General features: G+C 45.4%; 2 protein-coding genes and 1 long non-coding RNA gene across 3 annotated transcripts; 1 reads left to right on the top strand and 2 right to left on the bottom strand.

The window, feature by feature from the left end:
- Positions 1 to 14,653: 14,653 nt before the first annotated feature.
- Positions 14,654 to 19,189, bottom strand: CUNH10orf120 (chromosome unknown C10orf120 homolog). The gene is made up of 3 exons (XM_006107989.3): positions 19,017 to 19,189; positions 16,049 to 16,124; positions 14,654 to 15,654 (listed from the first exon to the last, which is right to left on the bottom strand). The coding sequence occupies exons 1-3, from the start codon at positions 19,187 to 19,189 to the stop codon at positions 14,902 to 14,904; spliced, it is 1,002 nt and encodes a 333-aa protein (XP_006108051.1). The 3' UTR covers positions 14,654 to 14,901.
- A 61-nt stretch (positions 19,190 to 19,250) lies between these two features.
- LOC102443294 (DNA-directed RNA polymerase I subunit RPA12-like) lies at positions 19,251 to 22,366 on the top strand. Its single transcript, XM_006107988.3, has 5 exons — positions 19,251 to 19,441; positions 19,569 to 19,723; positions 19,898 to 19,998; positions 20,181 to 20,290; positions 22,127 to 22,366. The coding sequence occupies exons 1-5, from the start codon at positions 19,266 to 19,268 to the stop codon at positions 22,149 to 22,151; spliced, it is 567 nt and encodes a 188-aa protein (XP_006108050.1). The 5' UTR covers positions 19,251 to 19,265; the 3' UTR covers positions 22,152 to 22,366.
- A 2,397-nt stretch (positions 22,367 to 24,763) lies between these two features.
- Positions 24,764 to 25,794, bottom strand: LOC111824462. Its single transcript, XR_002827542.1, has 2 exons — positions 25,737 to 25,794; positions 24,764 to 25,142 (listed from the first exon to the last, which is right to left on the bottom strand). It is a non-coding gene; the product is annotated as an uncharacterized LOC111824462 (long non-coding RNA).
- Positions 25,795 to 26,041: the final 247 nt, after the last annotated feature.

A 26,041-nucleotide genomic window follows, 5' to 3' on the forward strand; every position in this document is an offset into this window, starting at 1 on the left:
CCTCGAACAGACTGTCAAACTACAGCGGGAAGGCCGGGGAGGGTTGGGGGGCAGCAGGGGAGGGTAAGAGATCAACCGAAAGACTTGTATGCATGCATATAAGCATAACCAATGGACATAAGACACTGGGGGGTAGGGGAGGCCAGGGGATTGTCAAGGGCTCGAAAAAAGGAGACATATGTAATACTCTTTGTAATACTTTAAGCAATAAAACAATTTAAAACAAGAAAAAGAAAAAAGAAAAAGAAAAAAGAAATAATGACAGAAAACCTCCCCTACCTGGTAAAAGAAATAGACTTAGAAGTCCAGGAAGCGCAGAGAACCCCAAACAAAAGGAATCCAAAGAGGACTACACCAAGACACATCATAATTAAAATGCCAAGAGCAAAAGACAAAGAGAGAATCTTAAAAGCAGCAAGAGAAAAACAGTCAGTTACCTACAAGGGAGTACCCATACAACTGTCAGCTGATTTCTCAACAGAAACTATGCAGGCCAGAAGGGAGTGGCAAGAAATATTCAAAGTGATGAATACTAAGAGCCTACAACCAAGATTACTCTATCCAGCAAAGCTATCATTTAGAATTGGGGTCAGATAAAGAGCTTCACAGATAAGAAAAAGCTAAAGGAGTTCATCACTGCCAAACCAGTATTATATGAAATGCTGAAGGGTATTCTTTAAGAAGAGGAAGAAGAAGAAAAAGGTAAAGATAAAAATTATGCACAACAAAGTGAGAACAAATACATATCTATCAACAAGTGAATCTAAAAATCAAGTGAATAAAAAATCTGACAAACAGAATAAACTGGTGAATAGAATAGAATCAGAGATATAGAAAGGAAGTGGACTGACAATTCTCGGGGGGAAAGGGGTGTGGGGGATGTGGAAAGAGACTGGACAAAAATTGTACACCTATGGATGAGGACAGTGAGGGGGATAAGGCAGGGTGTGGGGTGGGAACCGTCGGAGGGGAGCTATGGGGGGAAAAAGAGGAACAACTGTAAAAATCTAAACAATAAAGAATTATTAATTTAAAAAGTTTATTAAAAAATAAAAATAAAAATGTTCTTGGTCCCTCCTGTTGCAACAGGGAAGGATTCTGATTGGTGCCATTAGGGTCATATCCCAATCCCTGTAGCCAACCACTGGCTACACTGATGTCAATCATTATAGCTAAGAGAATAGGTGTTATGATTGGGTGGGACCTACAGGGGGCAGGGAAGCAGTTCTCTAAAAGGAGGGTGAAGTTTGGTTTACCTGAAGAAGGGACTCTGGACAAGAACTATGGAATAAAATCACACTTACCGAGCACAGCTTTATGTATATAAAACACAAAAGAATATCCAGATACTTCACATCCATATCCCAGAAATTTTGAAAAATCCATTGGCTAAATTTCTTAATCCTGTCAATAGAATTTTCTGTCAGTATGGGAGACTTTAGACAGCTCATTCTCAACTAAGTCAGGATATATTAATTTCCTAACTTAGATGTGTTGACAATTAAATGAGAAAATAAATGTTTTGACACATGGCAGACACTTTCTCCCTCTATACCACTTCCTTTCTGCCACTGGGTCACCAACAAAAGCGTGAGTCATGACAGATGAGGTATGGCTTATTCTCTATTTAAATTGACAATAGGTAACAGGTAAATTTTATTTATTTTAAAATTTAAATTATTTTTTATAGATGAGAGATGTGTTGTTCCACTTATTTATGCATCTTTGGTTGGTTCTTGTATGTGTCCTGACTGGGGATGGAACCCGCAACCTTGGTGTATGGGGACAGGGCTCTAACCCACTGAGCTACCCGACCAGGGCCCCATAACCAGTGAACTTTATTTATTTTTTCTTAAATTAAATCTTTATTGTTCAGATTATTACATTAGTTACTCTTTTTTCCCACCATAACTCCCCTCCACCCAGTTCCCACCCCACCCTCCGCCCTCACTCCCCACCCACTGTCCTCATCCATAGGTGCACGATTATTGTCTAATCTCTTCACTCACCCCCACACCCCTTCCCCCCCCCCAAGAATAGTCAGTCCATTCCCTTTCTATGTCCCTGATTCTATTACAATCATCAGTTCATACTGTTCATCAGATTATTTATTCACTTGGTTTTTAGATTCACTTGTCGATAGATGTGTATTTGTTGTTCATAATTTGTATCTTTACCTTTTTCTTCTTCTTCCTCTTCTTAAAGGATACCTTTCAGCATTTCATATAATACTGGTTTGGTGGTGATGAACTCCTTTAGCTTTTTCTTATCTGTGAAGCTCTTTATCTGGCCTTCACTTCTGAATGATAGCTTTGCTGGATAAAGTAGTCTTGGTTGTAGGTTCTTGGTATTCATCACTTTGAATATTTCTTGTCACTCCCTTCTGGCCTGCAAAGTTTCTGTTGAGAAATCAGCTGACAGTCGTATGGGTACTCCCTTGTAGGTAACTGATTTTCTTTCTCTTGCTGCTTTTAGGATTCTCTGTCTTTTGCTCTTGGCATTTTAATTATGATGTGTCTTGGTGTGGTCCTCTTTGGATTCCTTTTGTTTGGGGTTCTCTGCGCTTCCTGGACTTTTAAGTCTATTTGTTTCACCAGGTAGGGGAAGTTTTCTGTCATTATTTCTTCAAATAGGTTTTCAAATCTTGCTCTCTCTCATCTTCTGGCACCCCTATAATTCGGATGTTGGTACGCTTGAAGCTGTCCCAGAGGCTCCTTACACTATCTTCATATTTTTGGATTCTTTTTTCATTTTGCTTTTCCGGTTGGGTGTTTTTTGCTTCTTCGTTTTTCAAATCTTTGATTTGATTCTTGCGACCCTCTGGTCTGCTGTTGGGAGTCTGTATAATATTCTTTATTTCAGCCAGTGTATGCTTAATTTCTAGTTGGTCCTTTATCACAACATTGAGGGTCTCATTAGATTTCTTGAGGATCTCACTACATTTATCGGTGGTCTCACCAGTCTTCTTGAAGATCTCACTACATTTATCGGCGGTCTCACCAGTCTTTTCGAGGGCCTTATTAAATTTATCGGCAGCTTCTAGACAATTCTTTAAAGACCTTAAAAGTGTGGTTTTGAACTCTATATCCAACAGTTTGCTTTCCTCCAATTCTGTCGTTTGTGTCCTGTTTCTTTGTCTCGGCATTTTTTATGCTTCACTGTGTCAATAGAGTGCCTTTCTGTGCTAAGTGTCCCAATTACCTGAGGTAGACACTCTTGCTGCACCCCCTTGTGGGCTTTGTGCACAGTCTTGTTGTAGTTATCACTGTGAGGAATTGACCTCCAGGCCAATTGGCTGTGAGAATCAGCTGTGTCTGAGAATCAGCTGTGTCTGCAGTGGGAGAACTTCTGTGCTGGAGACACCCCTCTGGGGCTAGACTTGCTTCGATGGGGCTTTGGTGCTCACTGAGTCTGCCCCCTGAGTGTGTCTTTTATGGTTCCACGGAGCTGCAAACTGGATGGTCCCACTCTGACCTCTGGGCTTCCTGGTTCCTGGATCTCTAGGGAGGTGCTAATCTAGCCTTTGCCTGAGGCTATCCAGCAAAAGTGTCCCTGCTGGGCTTGGGGGGGCGGGTCCCACGGGATCAACAGGGCGGGATTAGCAATTATGGCTGCTCTCAGTCTTGCCCTCAGAGGCTCTGCTTCTCAGTGTCCCAGTAGTCGCTGCAAGCCCCACGGAGAGAAAGCTGCCCTAGGGTTCTGAGCGATGCCAGACAGTCCCGCTTCTCCCGTATGAGTCTGGGTCCCTAGAGACTTGCCCGGAACTGGAGCTCAGAGCCTGAGACTCCCTCCCGATTGAAAACGACAACCGCGCCCTCAGCTGCCAGCCCACTCTGCATGCACTCCGCACCTTAGTATTTTACTTCAGCACTGCACCTCCTCTGAGCCTCGGTATGCTTTTCTCTTTCCTCCTAGTTGTAGAACTTCCACTCAGCCAGCCTTCCTGTGGTTCTGGATGATGTCCGTTCCGTCTTTTAGTTGTATTTTTGAGGTGGTTGTTCGAGGCAGCAAACTCCGGTGTTTACCTATGCCGCCATCTTGGTTTCTCCACCAGTGAACTTTAGAAAGCCTATACTATCATGGTATTGCAGACCTGCTTACCACCTACCTTCAGAGATAAAATGTACTCTTGTTCAGCCTTATTATATAATTTGTGATGCTAACACAATGAGAAACTTCATAATAGCAACTTTAAACACCAACCTTGTGACCTTACATCCTGAGGCTGTTTCCCAGCATTCAACTTTCATGGTTAAAGTACTATCAGGCATGTCTTGATGATTCAGTACTATCTTATATACTTGATTTAGTATAAGGGTTATAGTAGTTATCTTTTGTCTCCTGTCCCTATAACCTGTTAAGATTCCTGTTTTGGGCTTTCTTAACCCTCAACTGTTAGAACAGCTCAACTTAAGACTTAAGATTTGTTCCATCCCTAGTGGAACCCAATCCAATAACTCTATGGCCTGGTTTTGTCCGCATTTCTATTCCTAGTCTGGTCTTTTACCCTGAGTCCTATCACTGCTTGCTCATCTTGTCCCCTTGGTACCCTATTCCAGTTCCTTAAATGGGTTCCATGGTTCCCCTCCTGACGTCCAGCTCCTCAGGACTATTGATTTCCTTGCCTTCTTGTTGTCCACGGGCTGGATTCCTACCCTTGAATTGTGATCCCTCTCCCATGCTGCCTTTGCTGCCAATGGCCTTCTTTTCCCAGCCAACCCTAAGTGTCCATTGGATTTGGCTACATGGAGCTCTTTGATGACTCAGTGAAAGGGGATTTGGTAAATGATGGGCACTGAAGCCCGAATGCAGGCAGCTAGTAGACTTTTTAAGATACTTAACTTTGAAGGGATGCAAAGAAATAGCATGGTAGCTTATTTAAATGGAGAAAACTGCCCCAACTGGTTTTCTCAGTGGTTAGAGCGTAGGCCCGCAGACTAAAGGGCCCAGGGTTTGATTCCAGTCAAGGGCACGTACCTTGGTTGCAGGCTCAATCCTCAGCCCCAGTCGGGGCATGTGTGAGAGGCAGCCAATCGATGTGTCTCCCACATCGATGTTTCTGTTTTCCTCTCCTTTCCACTTTCTCTAAAGAAAATCAATGGAGCCCTGACCAGTTTGGCTCAGTGGTTAGAGCATCAGCCTGTGGACTGAAGGGTCCCAGGTTCGATTCCGGTCAAGGGCATGTACCTTGGTTGCGGGCACATCCCCAGTAGGGGGTGTGCAGGAGGCAGCTGATTGATGTTTCTCTCATCGATGTTTCTAACTCTCTATCCCTCTCCCTTCCTCTCTGTAAAAAATCAATAAAATATATATATATATAAAAAGAAGCCGAAACCGGTTTGGCTCAGTGGATAGAGCGTCGGTTTGCGGACTGAAAGGTCCCAGGTTCGATTCTGGTCAGGGGCATGTACCTGGGTTGCGGGCACATCCCCAGTAGGAGATGTGCAGGAGGCAGCTGATCGATGTTTCTCTCTCATCGATGTTTCTAACTCTCTATCTCTCTCCCTTCCTCTCTGTAAAAAATCAATAAAATATATTTTTAAAAAAAAGAAAATCAATGGAAAAAAATTTCTCCGGTGAGGATTAAAAAATAAAAATTAGTTGCAATGTGGAATCTAAAAAAAATAAATAAATGGGAAAAACACGAGCATATTTATAGGTCAATAGGAATGATCCAGTTGAGAAGGAGCAGTGGCTATACTGCCGAGGGGGAAAGAACAGCCCACAGCACAAGGTTATGAGAAAGCAGAGAGGCTCCCATCTCCCGCTATGAGAACAAAGAGGCGGGAAGAGGAGTGAGCAGAAACAGGATGAGCAAAGCAAGGACAGCTGCAGAGGAGAACTGGCAGAGGACTCACTGCCGGGCTCCAACCTCATGTGGAGCCCAACAATGCGCGACAGCGTCAGACACTGCCTCCTGATCTTCCCTTTCCTTTACGCTAGCCCAAGGCTTGCAAACAAGAAAAAAAATTTTAATGTATTTTTATTGATTTCAGAGAGGAAGGGAGAGAGAGAGAAAGAAATATCAATGATGAGCCCTGACTGGTTTGGCTCAGCGGATAGAGCGTCGGACTGAGGGGTCCCGGGTTCGATTCCGGTCAAAGGCATGTACCTTGGTTGCGGGCACATCCCCGGTAGGGAGTGTGCAGGAGGCAGCTGATTGATGTTTCTAACTCTCTATTCCTCTCTCTTCCTCTCCGTAAAAAAAATCAATAAAAACAATAAAAATATATTTTTAAAAAAAGAAATATCAATGATGAGAATCATGGATCAGCTGCCTCCTGCAAGCCCCCTACTGGAGATCAAACCTGCAACCCAGGAATGTGCCCTTAACTGGAATAGAACCCGGGCCTACGCTATATCCACTGAACCAAGCCAGCCAGGGCAAGAAATTTTGACCATGATGTTACTGTATTTCAACTCACTGAACTTTTCAATGTTATTTTTAAAGGACAGGCTCTTGACTATATTATAAGAAATTCTAGCATCCTCAGTACATTTGGAACTGACCACTCAAGACTTGTTTTCCTCTATCTCTAAACAGATGATACTAAAAAAGTAATAATAAGCCACTTCCTCCAAGATATACATAATCTTACTTCCTGGGGATTTCTGCTACATTCCCATGGAAAAGCTTTCTGAGGATACACCAGCTGAGTGTGCTCCTCAAAGAACATGCTTCCTGGTTTTCTTAATCTTCCTAAGTTGTAACTATCAATCCATTTAATAGTTTGTAGGGCCTCTTTCATTTTGGATAGGGGTAGGGATTATCATGGTAAAAACATATTCAAATGGAAAAATCCCAGCAGTTTGCAACTGTGTAGATTTTGCACACAACCACCGAGATTGCTACCTCGGCTAAAGTTACCAAAATATTTGAAAATGTCAAACTCACAAATTACTTAGCAGCTCTCTCTGCGAATGCTTATAAAATCAGAAACCATTGAGCACATCTATTATAAGCTGCCTTAATATTTAAGTCTATCAGGCTTCCTTGTTCCCCAAACAAAATATGTTAATTGAAACCTGAGGGACACCTCACAAGGCAGCAGGGAGGAGCATGTGAAGGAGACTGGTTACGAAACCGGACAAGCAAGGGTCCAGGCTGCTGTCACTACCTGAGCCAATTCAGCAGAGACAGGTCGAATCTTATCTGAGGGTTGATTCCAATCCTGCCGCAGCGTGGAGAGCAGCAGGTCAGCCACAGACATCTGCTCTGCCCACCATACACCTGCTGATATTGAGGACAAAGATCACGTGGGAAAGTAGGAATTACAGGCAGGGGAAGTGGTCACGGGGTAATGGTTACAGGCAATGCGGCTGGGGGGAGCGGGGGTCCCAAAGGGCAGGGCCTCCGGGACTAGACTGTTTCAGCAACAAGGTTGTTGAACTTCCCATGATGATAGGCAGCTCTCAGAAAAGGAGGATGGACTGACTGCATTCCTAGGATAACTCCTCTGTCCAGCGTGCTGGGGGGGCGTGCAGCTCCCAGCCAGGTGAGAACAGAGCCAGCGCGGTTGACAGCGCATGAGTAATATTTATCATTGTGGCTGGTCCCCGCTTCTGTTCCGGCCCCTAACAGGCAGGCTTCTCACTCTGGATCCAGCTGGGGCGGGTTAGTGTCAGAGATGTTTTGGTACTTATACCTATAGACTTGGGGGGAGGGGGGACGTGGCTATTTTCATCTTTTGAAAAACTCAACTTTTTAGAATTCAGTTTCCAAACCTATTTTAATAAAGAGTTGATGCCAACGGTATGACTACAAAAATTTGAATTTTTACCTAAATGGGAGCTTCTAAATGCTATTTCATTAATCCAATAACTTCCATGTCCTTTTACCCACCAGTCTTTTTTTTAAAATATATTTTATTGATTTTTTACAGAGAGGAAGGGAGAGAGAGAGTTAGAAACATCGATGAGAGAGAAACATCGATCAGCTGCCTCCTTCACATCTCCCACTGGGGATGTGCTTGCAACCCAGGTACATGCCCTTGACCGGAATCCAACCCGGGTCCTTTCAGTCCGCAGGCCGACGATCTATCCACTGAGCCAAACCATCTATCCACTGAGCCAAACCGGTTTCGGCTACCCACCAGTCTTACTGTCACTTGCAATCGCCTGAGTCAAACTACTGCCACACACGATTCCATTGGTTCTGACCCGGATAACTTTGTTCTGACCCAGATAATTTTCAGGGCTTCATCTATTGCCACTCCCTAGCCCTGACCCTCTGGGCTTGCTGTCCCCAGGCCCAATTGTCCTTTCTCATCTGCTTACCAAATGCTCCACCCTTCGGTTCCAAAAGTGTCCACCTCTTCTCCAATGTTTGTCTAAGTTCTTTAGCTTTATTCCAACGGGCTGTGCAGTCTTTTCCCATTGTTTCTGTAGCCCTTAGATCATTTCTGTTAGCTTTTCCTTCCTGTAATAGATGTTTCTACTAGATCCTGCCTTACCCCCCTGATGTTCCTGGCAATCAGCAGAGCGCCCAAGAGGATTCTGTATCTATGGAATGAGTGAATAAACGGCTTTATGTCTAAATACAACATCTTCACCTCCTGGGTAAACACTTGCCATGGTCTCTATTTTGCCTACTCAACCTGATTCTGCCTAGTATGGTATCCTGTGTCCAGGTATTTCAAACAAGTTTATATAATAAACACTTGACAAAACTTGCTTTATTATCAGCCTACATTTTCCACTCTGCTGTTTTTCCTTGTCTACAAACTGGCCTCTTTTCATTCATATCCTTATTTGTTTATTTTCAAATTTTATTAAATGTATTGGGTGACATTGGTTTATAAGATTACATGGGTTCCAAGTGTACAATTCTGTAACACATCCAGAGTCGTCTCCTCCCGTCATCACATATTTGATCTGAAACAATAAATTACATAGAAGAAAGCATAACTACTGAACCTATGGACTTTGGTCTTAAATAGGCTTTTGTGAACTTGACCCTAGATAACTTTGTTTTGACCCAGATAACTTTTCACGGCTACATCTACTGCCTCTCCCTATCCCTGACCCCCTGGGCCTGCTGTTCCCCAGGTAAGTAACAGCAAAAATAAGTGAATGGGACTATATCAAACTAAAAAAATGCTGCACAGCCCAAGAACCATCAATAAAACAAATAGCAACCAACCAAATATTAATCAAATAAACATATATTACAGGAAGGAAATATATGAGAGCAAAATATTTACAAACAACACCTCTGATAAGGGGCTAATACCCAAAATATATAAAGAACTCATACAACTCAACAACAAAAAAACTGAACATTTACTTTTCTTTAGCATTTTAAACTTGAACTATGGGGTTTCCATGCTTCTATTTGGGGAGACATGTATAGCACAGCATGAAAGCAGGGAAAGAAAACCGACAGTGGGGCAGTAATTCATATTTATGGGTATAAAGCGCAATTTCTTATCTCATGGGAACAACTGGGTGAGGAAGGGTTTATTATCTCAATTGTGATTCTCGGGGCAGCCAGCCAATGCAGGGCCCAAAACAAATCTCCCAATTCCAAGCTCAGCACTCCTCGGGGCTGTCAGCATGCTTCCGGCTCAGATGAATCTCCAGGGACTTGAGCATCCTGGTGCTAAATGGGGACACCCAGTACTCCTTCTCGGGGAGCCCTTTTGTTCAGACTTGAAGGAGCTTTATGATGCTGCCCATGTCTTAGGAGGACACGTGGGTGACCTTGTCTAGAAAGCAGAGAAGAAAGAGTTCTGGGAGAGGGGACAGGGGAAGAAACAAATCCTGAATTTATTGGACGAGTATTAAAAAACAAATTAAGTAAATATATTTTAGTGCCTCAACTAAAATATAAAAACAAGAAAGGTTGACTATGACTGCACAGAAAGGCTGTGAGGAGGAAAGGTGTGTTGTCAGCTGTTTTGTATTCTGGGCCTGGATCTCTAGGGTGCAGCCCTGCTTCCAGCAGTTAACAAATATCCTTTTCTCCCCCAACAAACATTTACTAAGTGTAATATGTGCCAGACTCTACAGAACAAAACTACAGGTATGAAACCACAATGGAATAAAAATCTAACAAACTCCAGGACCAAGACTGTAATAACGGATATACCACAACTTACATACCTTGGAGAAATTCTTGCACACCTGAACCAGATTATGTTAAGAAGGAATGTTTACAGAAGTGCCATTTGTAGAAGAAAACAAAAACAAAAGCTGGAAACAAACCAGAAGACAGCAACAGCAGAAAAGGTCATGAAGCTGCAGCACACTTTATGTCATGAAATGAACACCCCCAGGAACACGCCTTTGGGTTATTGGTGGGTCAGTGGATCTGGACGGGGACGGTAGAGCCATGAGGCTCAGTGAGACGAAGGGGAGGGAGTGCAGGGAAGGGCTGTAAAGGCAGCGCTGGAGCACTCCCCAGGCTGGGAGGAGGAAGAGGAAAGAGAATTGCAGTGTCACACATCCACATGAATGAACTAAAAGATGTTAACAAGCAAAGACAGCAAATCAGATACAGTGTATTTTTTTCTTTTTTTAAATTAAATCTTTATTGTTCAGATTATTACAGTTGTTCCTCTTTTTTCCCCCCCATAGCTCCCCTCCACCCGGTTCCCACCCCACCCTTTGTCCTTACCTCCCCCAACACTGACCTCATCCATAGGTGTACGATTTTTGTCCAGTCTCTTCCCGCACCCCCCAAACCCCTTTCCCCGCCCCCACCCCCGAGAACAGTCAGTCCAATCCCTTTCTATGCCCCTGATTTTATTATATTCACCAGTTTCTGTTCAGATTATTTTTTTTAAAAATTGTTTTATTGCTTAAAGTATTACAAAGAGTATTACATATGTCTCCTTTTTTTCTCGCCCTTGACAATCCCCTGGCCTCCCCTACCCCCCAGTGTCTTATGTCCATTGGTTATGCTTATATGCATGCATACAAGTCCTTCGGTTGATCTCTTACCCTCCCCCATCAGATTATTTCTTCACTTGATTTTTAGATTCACTTGTTGATAGATGTGTATTTGTGGTTCATAATTTGTATCTTTACCTTTTTCTTCTTCTTCCTCTTCTTAAAGGATACCTTTCAGCATTTCATATAATACTGGTTTGGTGGTGATGAACTCCTTTAGCTTTTTCTTATCTGTGAAGCTCTTTATCTGACCCCAATTCTAAATGATAGCTTTGCTGGGTAAAGTAATCTTGCTTGTAGGTTCTTGCTATTCATCACTTTGAATATCTCTTGCCACTCCCTTCTGGCCTGCATAGTTTCTGTTGAGAAATCAGCTGACAGTCGTATGGGTACTCCCTTATAGGTAACTGACTGTTTTTCTCTTGCTGCTTTTAAGATTCTCTTTGTCTTTTGCTCTTGGCATTTTAATTATGATGTGTCTTGGTGTGGCCCTCTTTGGATTCCTTTTGTTTGGGGTTCTCTGCGCTTCCTGGACTTGTAAGTCTATTTCTTTCACCAGATAGGGGAAGTTTTCTGTCATTATTTCTTCAAATAGGTTTTCAATATCTTGTTCTCTCTCTTCTTCTGGCACCCCCATAATTCGGATGTTGGTACGTTTGAAGTTGTCCCAGAGGCTCCTTACACTATCTTCATATTTTTGGATTCTTTTTTCTTTTTGTTTTTCTGGTTGGGTGTTTTTTGCTTCTTCGTATTTCAAATCTGACTTGATTCTTGCGATCCTCTAGTCTGCTGTTGGAACTCTGTATAATATTCTTTATTTCAGTCAGTGTATGCTTAATTTCTAGTTGGTCCTTTTTCATAACCTCAAGGGTCTCACTAGATTTCTTGAGGGTCTCACTAAATTTATCGGCCGTTTCTAGAAAATTCTTGAAAAACCTTATAACCGTGGTTTTTAACTCTATATCCAGTAGTTTGCTTTCCTCCATTTCTGTCATTTGTGACCTGTTTGTCTCCGCATTTTTTATGCTTCCCTGTGTTGATAGAGTGGCTTTCTGTGCTAGGTGTCCTATAGGGCCCAGTGGCTCAGCCTCCCCAATTACCTGAGGTGGACACTCTTTGTGCACCCCTTTGTGGGCTTTGTGCACAGTCTTGTTGTAGTTAAGCCTTGATTGTTGTAGGTATCACTGGGAGGAATTGACCTCCAGGCCAATTGGCTGTGAGAATCAGCTGTGTCTACGGTGGGAGAACTTCTGTGCTGGCAACACCCTTCTGGGGCAAGACTTGCTTCAGTGGGGCTTTGGTGCTCACTGAGTCTGCCCCCTGAGTGTGTCCCTTATGGATCTGAGGAGTTGTAATCTGGATGGTCCCACTCTGACCACTGGGTACATTGGCTCTGGGATCTCTAAGGAGGTGCTAATTTAGCCTCTGCCTGAGACTACCCAGTAGTAGCTATGGAGAGATCTGCAGATTCCTCGTCTTTGTTTGGGGTTTGGAGGTGCCCAGATGAGGCCCAGCTGTGAAGCAATGCAAGCTGATGTGGGGCCTTGAGCCTTCTTTTGGAAGTTCTGGGTCTCTCTGACCCAGTTGCAGTTTTTTAGGTAATTTTCAGATTGCAAAGGGCCAGGCCTTTCATATGCAAAAGCCTCTGCACACAGTTTGGGTGGGGCGGGGTCTCAGGGGATCAACAGGGCGGAGCAAGCAGCTATGGCTGCTCCTCAGTTCTACCCTAAGAGGCCCCGGGTCTGTGTCCCGGTAATCGCTGCAAGCACCTCTGAGAGAAAGCTGCCCTCGAGTTTCACCCAATGCCAGACAGTTCAGTTTCTCCCCGTATGAGTCTGGGTCCCCAGAGACTCGCCCGGAACTGGAGTTCAGAGCAGTCAGGAGCTTGAGACTCCCTCCTGATTGAAAGACAACCAAGTCCTCCGTTGCCAGCCCCTTCCACGTGCGCCTCAGTACCTCTGCACTTTACTTCTGCACCTCCTCTGAGTCTCAGTGTGCTTTTCTCTTTCCTTCTAGTTGTAGAATTTCCACTCAGCCAGCCTTCCTGTGGCTCTGGATGATGTCCGTGTTGTCTTTTAATTGTATTTTTGAAGTGGCTGTGCAAGGCAGCAATTTCCGGTGTTTACCTGTGCTGCCATTTTGGTTTCTCCAAATACAGTGTATTTAAAATTAATTAAAGTCCATGCACAGGCAACTATGAGCTATTATGTCAGTTAGGAATACAGTTGCCCATGAACAATACGGTTTTGAACTGCATGGTCAACTTTTATGAGGATTTCTTTTCAATTAATACATACAGTACTGTAAATGTATTTTCCTTATACTTTTAATAACATTTTCTTTTCTTTAGCTTACTTTATTGTAAGAATAGAGTTTATAATACAGATAACATACAAAATACATGTAAATAGACTGTTCATGCTACTGGTGAGGCTTTTGGTCAACAATATGCTATTAGAAGTTTTTGGGGAGTCAACAGTTATATGCAGATGTTCAATAGCTTGGGGGGGGGGGGTCAGGACCCCTAACCCCTGCATTAAGGGGCAGCTGTACATGCCGAGGTGGTAAAGACTCAAAAAGGTGACGTTACTACAAACTTCCGAATAGTGAGTGCCTCCAGGGACGAGGAGTGGGCCGGGGAGGGGCACACAGGCTCCGGGGCCTGAGCTGTGGGAACCTGGACATCTTTTACTGTCCTTTCAAGTGCACAGGCACATTTTCATTTGTATATTTCACATGGAAAAGAAGAATATAGGACAAAAGAAAAGCATTAAGTGGTATCATTTACAAATAGTACACTGGAAAAGTCTTGCATAAGTGGGGGATAGAAAGTGACAAAATGTGGAGTTGGAAGAAAATTGAGAGACTACAACACTCCCTTCTCCGCCTCCCTCCTCACCCTGCGCAAGGGGCCCTCTTCTGTGCACCTCCACCAGAACCTCGCCACCTTACTTCTCTGTATTCACTCCCAGGACTTCTCTGTATTCACTCCCAGGAAGGAGCAACACCGGCACAAGGGAGATTCTCCAAAGTAAGTGTCTCCTACAGTAAACTGCACGGTCAAGCTAGGCTCAGGGTGTGGCTACTGCTTCCCTGAGAAAGGTGTGACCGGGAAGTGAGGCCAGACACTTCCTGCCAGCAATCCCAGGTAACCTGCCCAACTTCCCACCAGCAATCCCAGGTAACCTGCCCAACTTCCCACCAGCAATCCCAGATAACCTCCCCCACTTCCTGCCAGCAATCCCAGGTAACCTCCCCCACTTCCCCTAGCAATCCCAGGTAACCTCCCCCACTTCCCCTAGCAATCCCTGGTAACCTCCCCCACTTCCCCTAGCAATCCCAGGTAACCTCCCCCACTTCCCCTAGCAATCCCAGGTAACCTCCCCCACTTCCCACCAGCAATCCCAGGTAACCTCCCCCACTTTCCACCAGCAATCCCAGGTAACCTCCCCCACTTCCCACCAGCAATCCCAGGTAACCTCCCCCTCTTCCCACCAGCAATCCCAGATACTCCCCCCCCCCCACTTCCCACCAGCAATCCCAGGTAACCTCCCCAACTTCCCACCAGCAATCCCAGGTAACCTCCCCCACTTCCCCTAGCAATCCCAGATAACCTCCCGGGGTGGGAGCAGGGGGATGGGAGAAGCAGATCAGTATAATTCCTTATTCACCCACACTGCCCAACCCAGGTCTCCCCATTGGGGAAACTAACACTTGTGAAGTATCTAACATATGTTAATGCTTCACAGAAATCACAATCTACCCATAAGCATTGTAAAATATTAATCCCACTTCACAGATGAAAAAACTGAACATCAAAGAGAATAAAAGCAACGTGAATGAACTAAAAATAGCGAGGCTAGTTTTCAAGGCCAGAGCTTGCTGGCACTTCTGTAGCTGACACCCCTGGGGTGTGACTCACTGAGCTCTGGGACGGATGAGCTAGCATTAAAAACAAAAAGGTTCATTTAAGAGACATGATTTTACCAGAAAAGCATTGAAACTTGACTAATCTTTTATTTTTCTTATTTGACTTCTCAAAAAGGGTGGCAGAGTTAAAAATTTTCTTTGATAAGTTTTTATAATTGTATCCTCTTCTCTATTCTGAGACTTTTCCATAAGAATATTCACTTTAATCCGACTTCTGCGTGGCTGGAAAAGTGGATATGCAATAACACTTTCAAATTCTTTTATCTCTTTCTTTATTCTCTCACGCTTCTCTGTTGTAGGTGGCTGGCTCTGGCTTTTTCTCAAGAATCTTGCCTTGAGTCTTTGCTCTATTAGTTCCCTCCCTCTAATCATGCGCTCCTGGTGATCTTTAATTTGCATCTGTTCCCTGTCATTTACCTGTTTTCTTCTCTGTGCATTCTGGACGCCAGGCCCTGCGCACACAAGCTTTGGGAGTGCCGGCTCAGGAGGGGACCACAGTAACTGTCTAAGGGCTTTCTCTGTGAGCTCTCTGGCCTGTGCCGCCTGCTGCATTTGCCGCGCTATGTGTCTCATCTCTCTCTCAGGCACCAAGCAGCACTGTTTCTGTCTGTCTGTGCTTTGGGTTGCCTTCCCCTCCCATTTCTTCTCGATCCCATTGCCTGCCTCTTGTGCTTCCATCATTCCCACCAATCCTTTACTATAGTAAGACTCCACTCGGGCGAGCCAGTAGTCAAGGGAGAGATCTTGCTCCCTATAGAGTGTTTGATATTCTTCTTTATTTTTTTGAGTTCTCAGTTGTCTTGCTGCTTTTGTATGCACACCACCTAGATTCTATCAGAGGGAGGGACAGAATTGTATAGGGTGACCATCTTTTTACACTGAACATATTTAAATAGGAGTTTACCCTGACTACTGACACCAAGAAAAGATGAGTGGTTTATGATTTACTTTAGTATAAGAACTTTGTTACTCCCATCATTCCTAGGTGAGCCTGTGAGCTCTGAAAGTTGAAGTACCTACCACCAAAATCAATAACTAGCTTTTTAAAAATATAGTGTTGGGAGTTTCCAAAATAATACTTTGTTTTTCAAGTATGGATATAGCTAGAAAACAGTTGCCAGTGTACACACACTACTTGAGGTGTCACTTCAGCAGAAAGGTTTTAAACCTAAGGTTCTTTCTCTTAGTAGTTCCAACCTGTATGATGTGAAGATAACTTATTTACCAATATTTTTTTCTCCAGTGGGGACTGCTGACCTGAAGCAATCCTAGGGTCTCTAGATGCTTTAACCCAGGCCAACCTGAAACACAAGAAAAGCAAAGGCAGATTAGAATGTGGGGTGTCAGAATGTATCTCCCATACTGACTAAACCAAACCCAACTGCCCTGGCCGAGGCCAGGATATTCCGCTTAGAAAGAGTAAACCTGCTCACAGGCAAGACGAACAGGGCCATTTCCCCCCTGGAAACCACCAGCTCCTAGGGTGGACAATAATAAAATGAATGCTCTTTTTATAAGAGCATTTCCTATAAATGAAAAGCATACTTCTCTTGTGGACTCAACGCAAACCATTCTGAATCTTGCATCAGGGACTGGGAGAGGGGAGAGGCAGATTCCTTGGTGAAGCGCGGCCCAAGCACATCTATGTCAGACTGCTCAGTCCCCCAGCCGCCCCTGTCTTCTGAGATAACTCTAGAATGAAGCGGTAGGAGTTCATTCTCATTCTGCAGTTTCTTGATTCTGGCCCTCTCTGCCTCTATCAGCAAATACAGCATCTCTGCCCTCTAATCTTTTGTTCTGAAATTCTGTTCTTCCTTATACTGCCATTCATCCTTCACCTTAAATCCATTATGACACCATTCCCTGTGTGCCCCTTATGATGGGAATCTGTGCTGACTCTGGTTCACTTACAGGACAGCCTGATGGCAACACAACTGTGACTGCCAGCTTCCTATGCCAGCCTTGGCCTCATCGAAGCTTACCGTGAGGTCACATTTAAGCCACTGAAGATGCCTGACATCTCCTCTCTAAGCCCTTTTTAAGAATATTACTGATGGTTACGAGCATGGGCTCTGAAGCCTGACAGGGCTGTGTGTGTGACACAGGCAAGCAACGTCATCTCTCTCAACATCAGCTTCCCCATCTATAGACAGATACAAGATAAAAACCTGCCTCTTGAGATCAGAAAGAACAAATGTGAACTAGACGACAGAGCGTGGCATGATGCCTGACGTGACAAGTTCTCCATTACAGACCAGGTGTCTACCCTCCAGTCAGGCCCCTCATTCTCTAGAAAGCCTTTCTGCCTTACTCTATGTAACAGTGATTTTGCCTTCTTCTCAACACTTACCATTTTTACTTTGACAACTCATTTGAAAATCAATCATGGTTTACGTTATGGTATCTGTATTCATGTATCACTGTAAAAATGGACTGAAATTCAGACTCATCAAGGGTGGGAATTATATCTACAACGACAGTGATGTGTCCATATTATCAGAAAGGATCTTGATATCAAATATTGGACTTCACTGACCTCTTAGGTACATTCATATTTCTCTTACTATGTGTATCTATTCTGAGATTTAAAAAATGACCATCTTTTATTTAGTATATAGCATCTAGCACAGTACTTAACATTAGTCTGTGATCCCAAGTTCTCATAATTAATGACTTGTTGATTGATTATACGTATTATATAATATCTGAGCATCTTTCTCTCTTATGTTCCCCATAATACTGTATCTACTTTTTATTAAAACATTTACCAGTCTTTCATGAAGTATACAGGCATATTTGTGTTATATGCCCATCCTGGGTTCTCACATTTTGTCCTACCAATATACTTTCATTGTATTTTAATTATTCATTTGCACTTTTTAAGGTCAGAGAACAGAGTTTTCAACTTTGCAGCCCAGCCTCCTCAGCTCAAAGACTGGCAAAGGTGCTAAATAAATACTAACTGAACAGACTGTGAGCTTCCATTGGAAAAAGGCCATGCCTTATACACTCATGTTCCTTTACTGCATTAGGACAGTATTCCACTCATGGTGGACCTCCAGTGAAAAGGAAAGTTGCCCTGGTTGGTTTGGCTCAGTGGATAGAGTGTCAGCCTGCGGACTGAAGGGTCCCAGGTTCAATTCCAGTCAAGGCAAAATAGGGAGTGTGCAGGAGGCAGCAGATCAATGATTCTTTCTCATCACTGATGTTTCTCTCTCTCCCTTCCTCTCTGAAATCAATAAAAATATATATTAAAAAAAGAAAAGGGAAAGGTGATGAGGGAAGAGCACTAATTTCAATTTCCATTTTCAAAGAAACACACAGAGAGAAGTGAGAATAGAAATTGCTTACCATCATGGGTTCAGCAACAAACCTGCTTTGTAAGACAGGAAACATGACACGCAGGTAGGTGAGATGATGTCTGGTGGCCTGCTCAGTCTTAACCCCTCACTACTGTCTTTCCCTTACAGCAGAGAGAGGAAGGCCAGAGCCTCTTCAAGAAGAGACCACAGCTTGTCTCTTTCAGAGGAGAAATGAGTGATGGCTCCAGGACTTTTATACCAAGAGCTTAACACAGCTCCCTGGTTGGGTGGGGATGCAAGGGCCGAGAGGGAACTAAGAAACTTCAGGACAAGTTTCTATTTTAGATTGCACTTAACGGATGACTGCAAGTAGCAAGATTTTCTAAAACTCTTTGTTCTCATGTTCTAGAAAAGATTTGGGAAACGTCAACTGTCCACCTAACGGATGATGATGATTTAGATAGAGCTGGTTGGACGGGAGGCGAGGGACGCGGTAAATGGAGGTAGGTGTGCAAATGAACACAAACTTGACCTACGTCTCGGTGCAATCCTACCCCGGCTGCCCCTTGCCTAGTGCTAGCGTCTAAGGCGGGGTGGTCAGCCTCTGGTCTCGCCACTGCCCAGTGCCGGGCCGAGCTCCGGGCACCCCGCTTCCTTCCATTCCCAGGGACCGAGCACTCCGCCTCCGCTTTCGCCCTTCCGCCTCCCCGCTCGCCGCCTCTGCAGAAGCCGACTCACCCTTCCCGGAGGCCGGGAAGAGCCCCAACCGCCCGGGCGGGGCTCCACAGAACGTTCGTACGGCCCGCGAGGCCCACGGGCGCTAAAACTCTAACTCCCCAAACGCTTAGCTTTGTTTGTTCTACCCACCGCGCAGCCGCAAACGGGAACTACCGGCTCAAGAAGGGCGGGAGTTGTAGTTCTCTATCCTTAAGAAATTCGGTAAAGTTAGAAGGATTTTCGGAGGGACCGCGCCCCCGCACTGGGTCCCCTGTAAGACGCGAGACCAAGAAAATAAACATCCGAGGTTTGGGTCCGAAGAGAAAAAGCAGCGGCGGCGCACCCATTACTCGCTTTCTCAGCCGAAGTCGCAGAACCAGGCTGAGCCGCAGCTCCGCGGGTCCCGCGACCGCCTGGCGGGTTATGACGTCACAGCCAATCGGGAGCCGGCAGTGGCGACGCTCTAGCCCGCCGCGTGCTCGCTGCCCCGCCGCCCGCGCCAGCGGACGCTCTAGCCCGCCGCGTCGGCGGCTCTTTCGCCGGCTCCGGGAAGCCCGCAAGCCCCGTGGGAGCCGCGCTCGGGCTCCGCGGTCGCAGAGGCACGACACACGCGTGGGAGGCGGCTCGGGTTCCGCTGGCTGAGATCCAGACACAGCATGAGAATGGCCCCTGCGTGGGGAAGAGCGCTCTCTGTCTTTTGTTCCTAACCTTCTCCTCCCTTCGCAGCCTTCGCCCACCGTCCATCATGGACCTCGCCGGCAACGGCTCCAGCTTCCAGTCGGATCTGGATTTCTGTCCGGATTGCGGCTCGGTCCTGCCTCTGCCAGGCACTCAGGATGCAGTCACCTGTACCCGCTGCGGCTTCTCCATCCACGTGCGAGGTGAGGGCTCCTAGGCAGGGTCCCGGCTGAGGCCCCGGCGGGGAGGGGTCGGAGGCAGGAGGTCAGGCACGAGACTTGGTCTCGGGGCGCAACCTGAGGGGAAGGGAGTCGGGCCGCCAGGTTACCCCGGAGGGCTCCCCGCGCGTCGGCCCGACCCGTGCTCGCTCTGCGCAGACTTGGAGGGGAAGGTGGTGAGGACCGCAGTCGTGTTCCACAAGCCGGGCACAGCCACGCCCGTGTCGATGGAGGCCGGCCCCGAGCTCCAGGGGCCACTGGTGAGTGGATGACGTCAAGGACGGGCCCCGCAGGGCGGGCGCGACCGACACGGAGGGAGGGCGATTGCTACGAGCTGGAGAGCTTTGTGCCCGATCCCCGCACAGAAGAGGGGCCTGGGGAGCAGCAGTGCCCAGGGAGAGCCGCAGGGGCTGCGAGGCCCCTCACCCGCCGTGGCTTCCAGGTGGACAGGCGCTGCGCCCGCTGCGGTCACGAGGGGATGGCTTACCGCACCCGGCAGATGCGCTCGGCCGACGAGGGCCAGACGGTCTTCTACACCTGCACCCGCTGCAAGTGCGTATCCCCGCCTGGCCTCTGCCCTTTCTCAGGCTGTTTGCTAACTAAGCAGCTCCACAGGTTTACTTTTTGTCCTGAATAAACAATTACTTCTTTTGGTCCCATCCATTTTTTGTACAGTTCTGGTAGTAGGAAGATTTGTGGTCGTTTTATTTTTTAAAATTACACTTTTTTAAAAAATTTTTTTTTATTGATTTTTTACAGAGAGGAAGGGAGAGGTATAGACTGTTAGAAACATCGATGAGAGAGAAACATGGATCAGCTGCCTCCTGCACACCCCCTACTGGGGATGTGCCCGCAACCAAGATACATGCCCTTGACCGGAATCAAACCTGGGACCCTTCAGTCCGCAGGCCGAGGCTCTATCCAGTGAGCCAAACCGGTTAGGGCTTTTCTTATCCTTTTAATGACAATGAACTAAACCTTTTAACATATTTAAGAGGAAATGAAAAATACAGAAGGCAAGTATGCTCAGTGGTCAGCAGTGATGTTGGCGTCTCCCACTGCACCAAGGCAGTTGTGCTTTCCTGAGGTGGTGCGTGAGTTAAAGAGCAGGCTCGCTGGTGGCTTTAAGAGCTCCTCTTGTCTCTGGCGCTCCGCAGTTATACTGCAGTGTTGCAAAATGTGGCTTTTAAAAATCTTGTTTGGGATTTGTTGAACTTTTCGACATTGAGGATTGATTTTTCTCTTTTCCCCATCAACCTTGTAAAATTATCAGCCATTATCTTATTGAATATTGCTTTTCCCTATGTTCTCAATTCTCACATGCTGGAACTCTAATTAATTAGTTGTTTATTAGACTGTCTATCCTTCATTTCTCTCACCCTTGTTTTTCAGACTTTCTATCTCTTTCTCTCTATGCTGCTTCTGGGTAATTTCTTCAGGTTTCTCCTAGGTCACTAATTCTGTCTTCAGTTTATTTCAGCTATTATTTTTTATATAATTTTCTTTGTTTTATAAAATTCAGTTTTTTAGAATTTGAACTATGGGAATTCTTTGAAGCATGGGATGAATGCTGTATCCTCAGCATTTGTGTTTCCTGTTCAGGTCCCTTGAGGCACAAGCCAGAATCACTTTAACTTGGTTCCAGGTTTTCTCAACTATATAGGTAGTATGAATTGGGACTGCAAGTCCATGCAAGGGCCAGCTATGGTTAGAAAACCTCAGAGGAGATTTTCCTTCCTCTACCTAGTGACACAAATTCTCCTTCTGCAGAGTTAGATTTTGTTTACTTTTACACAGAGGGGTAGCCCCCTGGGGGTCCCAAATGTATGCCCAGTACCTCCAATCATACATTGTAGTTCTGTCTAAGATTCCTTCATATGGCTGTCAAAACAGCAAGAGGACCATGGTAGCAGGGGTTTCAGTTTTCACTTACCTGTTTAGTTTCCTGGTTTTACATCATTTACCCAATATGAATTGCGTTTACTTTCTTGCCATCTCATCAATGGATGAAAAATATTGATTGTTAGATATATCTTTTGAGAGTATTTCCCCCAGTCTTATCTATTTATTTTCTTAACTTTTTTTTAAATGAACAGAAGTTTTAAATGTTTATTAGGTCCAGTTTATCCTTTTTTTTTTTTCCTTTCATGGCTAGTGCTTTTCGCATTCCAAGAAACATCTGCATACTTCTCGGTCATAATTCTTTCGATGTATTTTCAATCCCAGCATTTTTAGTTGGCTTGAAGTTAGAGGACCATTTATGGGAGCTAGCTTTCCACAGTGTCATAAATAAAAGCCCTTCCTTGATTATTTGAGTATGTCATCTTACACTGCTAGAACCTCTTCCTTCAATCCAATATAACAAAGAAATCCTTTCTTTCTCCATAGGTTCCAGGAGAAGGAAGACTCTTGATTTTCCTTTTTTTTCTGGGCGACTCAACAATCCCTCCCCCATCCTCTTCCTTGGGAGTTGAAGGATATTGGTTCCTAGACCCTTGTCCATCCCCTGGTTGCAGTATTTGCTCCCCGAGAAGCACATCACCATGTGGGGAGTACTGTTGTCCCCAGGTTGCTCCTATTCCTAGTTGAGTTTTCCTATTAAAGCTATGTTTTTGCCGAACCGGTCAAGGGCATGTACCTTGGTTGCGGGCACATCCCCAGTAGGGGGCGTGCAGGAGGCAGCTGATCGATCTCTCTCATCGATGTTTCTAACTCTCTATCCCTCTCCCTTCTTCTCTGTAAAAAAATCAATAAAATATATATATATTTTTTTTAAAAAGCTATGTTTTTCAATAAGACCCAAATATGTGTATGTTATCTATAATCTGTTTTGTTCCAAATGGAATTTAAATGAGTTCATAGAGATATGTTTGTTTTTTTAACAAATATATCATCTATAAAAAGAGTATACATTAGTAGATGAGAAAGAAAAAGAAAAAGCCAAAAAATTGAAGCCAGCAATGAGGCTAATATAAAAAAAACAATTATAAGTATTTTCTCACTATCTAAATCTATTTGGTTCCCGAGTTTTAGGGAAACAAAAAGTGGGGTTTGGATAGTGAGAGAGTCAACAGAAAATTTGACAAGATCTATTTGCTATGTAAGTTTGCACAACAAAAAGTCTGATACTAAGGGATACCAGTGTGCACTTACTACAGGTGAACATTTTGGGAATTGCTTTTTTATTGTTCTTGAGATAAATGTAATATATATTGTAATAGGTTGATAGATAGATAGAAAAAAGTAAAGACTACAAGGAACCCTAATCCTCAGAGATACTTGTTTTCTTACTGGGTTATGCTGTACATACTGAGCTGTACCTTGCTTTTTTCAGATTGGACCATAAACTTCAAAGGGAAAAAAATACACAGTCTAGGCACAATAAACATTCAAATTGTAGTCTGAGAATCAGTATTCCTGCATTCCTTGGTTCTTTGGCTTAAATGGTGATCAAGGGGTGAGAGTAATAGTGATTATCTTGTAATTGTGTGACCTTTTGTGTATTCAGGGCTCTCAAACATACCGTTATCTTGTTTGACCCCCTCAGCAACTTTGAGGGATGGGCAGGGCAGTCTTCTGCATTGTACGTTTGAACTGTTCTGGCAGTTGACTTCCTTGCCTCCTGAAATCTGAAATCTGTTCACACTTCTACCCTACATTAAGCCTTTCCTTGACCCATACTGACTGGATAAAGTCCAAGTTTCTTAGCAAAGCATACTGGCCTCCCGTATAACTGAGCCTACCTGTCAAGCCTCGTTGGCACTCCCCTTACATCCCACCTTTGTACATCCCAACTGCATGTCCTTCAGTACACATCTATGTCTCTATAAGCTGCTCTTTGCACCTAAAAAAATCCCCACACATCCCTTTGTCTGCCTTGTGTTCCCTTTTCACCACTCTTGCTCCCTAAGCACATATTTTTATCATAGCATGAACTGTTCTCCAGAGAAAATGTTGGCTATATACAGCTAAATTCTTCACAGATGAGATTTGCATATGCATTAATATCCCAATGTCTTCTATTTTTGTTATTGCTAAGCATGCCAATCTCTCCCACTAGTCTGGGAGCTAAAAGGCAGGATCACAGTGCTTCATGCACCTCCATCTCCAAGGCCTAGTGCAATCACAGGGAAAGTGTCCCAGCCGAACGTGCATGCATGCCCTGCTTGGACACTTATCGGCAGAGGACAGGTCCTAGAACCCAGGTTCTTTTTGTTTTTCTTTTTTTGTTAATCCTCACTGAACGGTTAAAGTTGGTGGTGCACCCTAACCGGTTTGGCTCAGTGGCTAGAGCATCGGTCCCAGGTTCGATTTCAGTCAAGGGCATGTACCTTGGTTGCAGGTACATCCCCAGTAGGGGGTGTGCAGGAGGCAGCTGATCGATGTTTCTCTCTCATCGATGTTTCTAACTATCCCTCTCCTTTCCTCTCTGTAAAAAAAATCAATAAAATATATATTTAAAAAATTTTTAAAAAAAGTTGGTGGTGCATAGGCAGGCTAAATAGCAATCTCAAGTCCTCACAATAAATTCAAGAAAAATTGAATTTATTTAAAGAAAAGGGGATGGGGCTATCCAAAGGGAAGGACTACACAGCACTGGGTTGATGATGGCAGCAAAAATATACTTAGGGCAGTGAAACAAGAAAGATGCATAGAAAAGTAACAGGAGAGCCTAGGTGGGGCTGTTCTGGGTCACTGAAAAGTCAGAGAAAAGGGGGCCTTGGAGACAGGTTCAGGGGGTGAGCCTGGGACAAGCTATGCTCCCCATTGCTCCCCTGGTTGCAAGTCTCACGGTCCCTTAGAGCAGCAGCTCTCAACCTGTGGGTCGTGACCCCTTTGGGGTCGAATGACCCTTTCACAGGGGTGGCCTAAGACCATCGGAAAACACATAATTACATATTGTTTTTGTGATTAATCACTATGCTTTAATTATGTTCAATTTGTAACAATGAAAATACATCCTGCATATCAGATATTTACATGACGATTCATAACAGTAGCAACATTACAGTTATGAAGTAGCAACGAAAATAATTTTATGGTTGGGGGTCACCACAACATGAGGAACTGTATTAAAGGGTCGCGGCGTTAGGAAGGTTGAGAACCACTGCCTTAGAGGGAAGTAGGGGCAAGGGAAAGGCCCTGGCATGCTCCCGGGAGGAGAGTTCTCAATGGGGATGGGTCCTCCATCCTCCTGTACTTCTATCTTGCAGGTGGGAATCTTAGGGGAGCTCTCAGGAGAGGGTCTCAATAGAATATCCATCAGCTTTCCAGGGGAGCTTTTTCAGGGCCGTGATCTCCACTGACTGGTCAGCGCCAGGGCAGGGGGTCATCAGTCACTGCAGCTGGTCCTGAGGCAGCCACTTGTCACTTGTCTGGTTTTGCTGCTTTTCTGGGCCTGGAGCTGAAATACAACTGATGTTATCTTTAGGGAGGAAAAGGTCAGGGTCCAAACAGCATGACCAGTGAGGGAGACCAGTGTGCACTTGATACAGGCGCTAGGGAGGGAGGGTGCCCTGGGGACAAGGTTCTGTGTTCACAGTTTTGCCCCTTGCAGGCATCTGGGGCTTTGTGCTGTGGTGAGTTTCTGTACCTGGTCCATCATCCTTGTTCTGCTCATGTCTGTGAAACACACCCTATTTTTTCCATTGATTTTTAGAGAGTGGAAGGGCGCGGAAGGAGGGGGAGAGAGAGAACGGAACATCCATGTGCGAGACACATCTATTGGCTGCCTCCCGCATGCCCCGAGACTGGCGGGGACCAACCTGCTACGCAGGTCTGAGAATCGAACCACTGAGTACACTGGCCAGCGCTAGAACCCAGATTCTTACGTGTGTTTCCACTGCTCCTAGGTCCCCTTTCTGTAATTCCCATACCGAACAATAAGGAAACAGAATGGGCCATTACCTTTGCTCCTTAGTTCCCCAGCCACCCACCCAGGGATGGAGGCGGCGGGGTCGGGGCGCCTAACCGGCCCCCCTCCGGACCGCCCTCCTACCTGACCTGCGCGCGCGGCCGCCCTTGACCGCCCCGCGGCGCCCTCCGCGACTCCTCCCCCCGCGGGTCCGCGCGGCGCCTGCGCACTGCGACGCGACGGCAGAGCCGCTCCGGCCGCGCCTGCGCTGCGTGCAGTTAGTGCCGGGCGGGACCACCGACGGCGTCACACCCGGAAGCCGGGGGCCGGAAGTGGGGCTGCACAGGCTGTCCCCAGGGGTGGGGAAGCGGAGGCCCAGGAGGAGGGGAAGAGAGGTGGAGGGTCCTGGCTGCCACTCTGAGTCCGATACCGATCCTCTTAGGTCCCGG

Source organism: Myotis lucifugus, unplaced genomic scaffold (genome assembly GCF_000147115.1).
Source record: "Myotis lucifugus unplaced genomic scaffold, Myoluc2.0 scaffold_1629, whole genome shotgun sequence".
NCBI lineage: Eukaryota > Metazoa > Chordata > Mammalia > Chiroptera > Vespertilionidae > Myotis > Myotis lucifugus.